At 38.1% G+C, this 4,320-nt stretch overlaps 1 protein-coding gene across 1 annotated transcript in view; it reads left to right on the top strand.

Annotated features, from left to right (window-relative positions):
- Positions 1-384: 384 nt before the first annotated feature.
- The window catches only part of palm2akap2 (PALM2 and AKAP2 fusion), a 120,614-nt gene continuing 116,678 nt past the window's right edge, over positions 385-4,320 (top strand). The window contains exon 1 of the mRNA XM_016440228.1: positions 385-531. Coding sequence (XP_016295714.1) covers positions 422-531 — 110 coding nt within the window. The 5' untranslated portion in view covers positions 385-421. The remainder of the gene's footprint in view (positions 532-4,320) is intronic.

Here is a 4,320-nt window from a genome sequence, read left to right as displayed (position 1 = left end):
GAATTTACTGTAAAGCTGCAGTATTGAAAAATTGTTAGTTAAACATTAACAATAAATAATTCATATAATGCTTGTGCATGTTTTTTTAAGGATCAAATATGGAATCGTTTAATATGCCTCAGTAATGCAAAAATCGAAGGTTACTTTCAGTTTGATATATGTAATATAGATTGAGATTGTAGATTTGTTGGTATATTGCTAATTACAATTACTGTAACATAACATTCTCAAATGAAAGTTCAAAGAGAAGCACAATCTCTACCAATAAAATCAGACGTTCAACCAATGTGACCCTCCCTCCTGTCTCTCGCTCTCTCTCTCATCCTGCAGGCTAGACAGAGCGGAAGCTGCAAGCTGCAAGCATCCAGCATCCATCTGAAATCTCAGGAAAAGGTGGAAGAGAGCTGTCATTCCCAAGGTGATGCTGGTAACATCAGCGGAAAGGAGACGAGGAATGCCAGAGAACGAGGAAGAGGCAGAAGACGCAGCCATGATGGGCACACCTCTCCGGAGGAAAGCCCCGGCATATGAGTGAGTACTTCCATTTTTCCTTGCCCTCCCTCTGTAGGGTTGGACATCACGGACCGGTTGCCATAGCAACGGCAGCCAGGGCGGCAGGAGGATGATGATGCTGCTGCAGCTGTCTGCAGTCATGGATTCCTCCAACTGTGTGTGTGTGTGTGTGTGTGTGTGCTGCAGACATGCATGTAATGTGTCACTGTACCAATGGCAATAAAATCATAAGCAATTGAACGTACAGTAGGAATGATGAGATCGAATGAAGATAATGTTGACTATCATCATATATTTTGGGGTGTTGGCCGCTTATCCAATAGGGAATTAGTCCAGCAACTGGACGTGCAATTAATGTCAGACTTGTGAAATAACAAGGACAACCTGGTATATTCTTAATGTCTTTGAGGTAAAGTCTACAGCTGATGCACACAAAAGCAAGAATTGGCTGAAATAACAAGCTGCGATCTGGGGTTCGCTTCCCAAAATCATCGTTAGCCAACCATGGTTGCAAGTTCCATCGTTAGCAACATAGTTCAGTGATTGGATTCCCAAAACCATAGTTGCAACGAACATTAGGAAGTTTCACAGTTTCTTTTTAGTATGACATATGGACTTAAACCAAAAATGTAAGAATGTTGGTAACCAAACAGTTGATGGCAGCCAATGACTTCCATTGTATTTTTTTTACCAAGTCAATTGCCAGCATTCTTTAAAATATATTCTTTTGTGTTCAGCAGAAGTCAGGGTGCACTAACTTTTAGCGGTCTGTTAGGAAGCATAGCATGAGCCTTTGAGAGTTGCCTAATGAATCTGTTGAAAGATAAGGTGTGGTCACATTTACCAGTTTGGCGAATTTTCACAAGCAAAATCCAATCACTTCAGTAGGAATCCACACGATTAGGAATTCCACATGAGGGCGAAAGATTGGTGTAAAACTTCATACATCACACATCACACTTCATGCATACACTGTTGAGAAAAGACAATGGACTTTTTTGCCCAATGACATGTTCCCTCGAAAGCGTCACTGCTGCTATGTAACAGTAGAGCTAAAACCAGGTTAAGAATGTGAGTTTACAAACATCATCAGTTTCAGTGGACTGGGTTTATATCGATTTGCCTTACAAACCATGCTAAAATTAGCACTTTAGCTCATTGTGCCTGCGTGACAGTGTCAGTCTGGTTTGAGAGTGCTATCTTGATAATAAAGAAGGCCTGGAGCCATCGCACCAAAGAATGCCTTTGAGTTTGTACGGAGCACTTATGTGAACGCAGCTGTCGCATTCCACACACATGCAAAATTAGCAGCAGTCGCAGCACAGCAACAGGCGGTCATGTAGGATAAACACCACGGCTAAATCCTCAGAGCTAAACACCATATCAGTCTTATTAATATTGATATATGTGACATATAGCTGTTGTGTTTCCAAACTGGAGTTAAAACTTAAATCTAATTACCTGATAAAGTGGTCCCATGAATATCATTACATTAGCAAAAAAGCAGAACGCTGAAATGTAATTTATTTTTTAAAGAGTTTTTTTTTTGCTGTGGGTCACAATAATTTTCTATGAGTATTAGGTTTTAAATAATGAAACGATGCACTGTTTGAAATAATAGACACGGTAGCATAAACAAGATTTATGATGCCTGAAGAGAGCTAACTGCTATCAATTTCATTCACTTCAATGGCACGTTCTTAAATGGCGAATGCATTTGCAACCTTCATACTTCTGTCTTTCCTCAAGGTTAAAAACATGCTAATTTTGTAAATAAATTTTGGTAACTGATCACCTAAGCTGTAAATGGCATGATAATGGTGTAACTACACATTCTGCAGGCAACAAGCCTGTCTCTATTGACTGCCATTGAAAATATGTATTCTATATATTCTACTGCACACAATGTATAGACTTCCATTGAGATGAATTTAAATGTTAATGGATAGCTTTCTCCAGGTATTACAGACCTCCTTGGGAGATGCAGGAAAATGACAGCCTGACAATGCTGACTGGTTCATGGCACCAGAAGTCTAAATGTAAATCAAGACCTCCAAAAAATCAAGGACTGGTCAAATATCTGCTATACAATGAAATTATACAGTTATACATGTTAATTCACTGAACATTAAGTATTATAATCCCAACTGGCGGTACACTATTTAAACTGTTGGTTCAGAAAGAAGCCAGACCAAGAGCTGTGACAATCTCCAGAACAACTGCAGGTTGAAACACAGAAAACAGCAGGCCACCGTTGTCATTATAGGAGACGGAGCAGAGTTTCTTTGAGAAAGTCTTTCTTGCTAAAGTTTTGGATAAACTACTCTTTCCCATTAATGCTATTCCAACAAAACTAAACTGTTTTGCAGACCATCTTCCTAGAAAACATCCCCTCATGATCGTTAACTTAAACTAAACAGCTTTGCACAAAAATGAATAAAAATCATACCTTAAAAGCTTTGAAAAGTATGTATTTGAGCCTCACAAAGTTGGTTTTCAGAAATTTTTTAACTTGGTGTTTTACTGTTTTTAAACTTCTCTGGAGTACAAATGGAAAGGTGGTGGTTTGATTTATGTTCAGCTCAAAAGCATTTACATACTAAACCACCAACTAAACAAGTCATGAATCATGTCTGATTACTGCGGATGATGATTGTGTTTGCAATCACAGTTAATGAATGGTAATCATAATCACCCCTAAATCAGTGGCTACAGCAGTCTTGACATATACAGCTTACATGATTTTGTAAACCCAAGCCATAGACCAATATAATGCAAATAAATTACATACATTTTACAAGTATTTTAAACTAATGTAGATTTAATATTATAGCTAAGTATCAATATAAATTAATGATTTAAGTTCAACAATTAAGTTTGCATGCTGAAAATTACAGTAAATGAAAGGATATACTCACCTAACCAGACTCGTATGTAGAATGTCCAAATTGTTCTTTTCTGTACTAAAGTGAACAGGAAGTGGATCTCCAAAACGACGACAGTCAATGTGAAGCGTGCACTGTATTCCATGTCTTGTAGAGTCAGCTAGTTATATGATTGCTAGCTAGTCCACTTATAATTATGAGAAACAGACTGGTATTTAAGTCTTATTCACATCTTTAAATCTGATGCATAAAAATTATTTGCAAGTGCTTTTATGAGCATATAGTTCTATAACACATTTTCATATGTTTGTGTTAAAGGGTTATTTCACCCAAAAATGAAAATATGGCTGCGTTTTACTCACCCCAGAGGCATCCTAGGTGTATATGACTTTCTTCTTTCAGACGAATCCAGTCGAAGTTATATAAAAAATTGTCTTTGATCTTTCAAGCTGTTTAATTGCCACTCAGCGGATGTTGCATTGCTTCAGTCCAAAATAACTTAAAGGGGTCATATGATGCGATTTCAAGTTTTCCTTTCTCTTTGGAAAGTTACAAGCTCTTGGTGCATAAAGAAGATCTGTAAAGTTGCAAAGACTAAAGTCTCAAATCCAAAGAGATATTCTTTATAAAAGTTAAGAGTCAGCCACGCCTACCTAAAACGGCTCGTTCTAACACGCCCCCACATATCTACGCCACGATGTGGAAATATTAGCATAATGCCGCCCAAATGTGCACGCAAAGAAAGAAGGCGTGGTTTCAGGAACAGCAGCAGTGTTGATGCAGCCATGTCAGGGAGACGCAGTGCGTTTCAGTGCGAAAGCAAAAGCACTTTATTTGGCCTTCCAGAAGTAGATGCAATTAGGAATCATTGGTTAAGATTTATTTACAACAGAACAGCACAACCCAGATGTTCGAATTTGTG

Source organism: Sinocyclocheilus anshuiensis, unplaced genomic scaffold (genome assembly GCF_001515605.1).
Source record: "Sinocyclocheilus anshuiensis isolate Anshui unplaced genomic scaffold, SAMN03320099.WGS_v1.1 scaffold3, whole genome shotgun sequence".
Classification (NCBI taxonomy): Eukaryota; Metazoa; Chordata; class Actinopteri; order Cypriniformes; family Cyprinidae; genus Sinocyclocheilus; species Sinocyclocheilus anshuiensis.
This window is presented reverse-complemented; position numbering and strand designations above follow the sequence as displayed.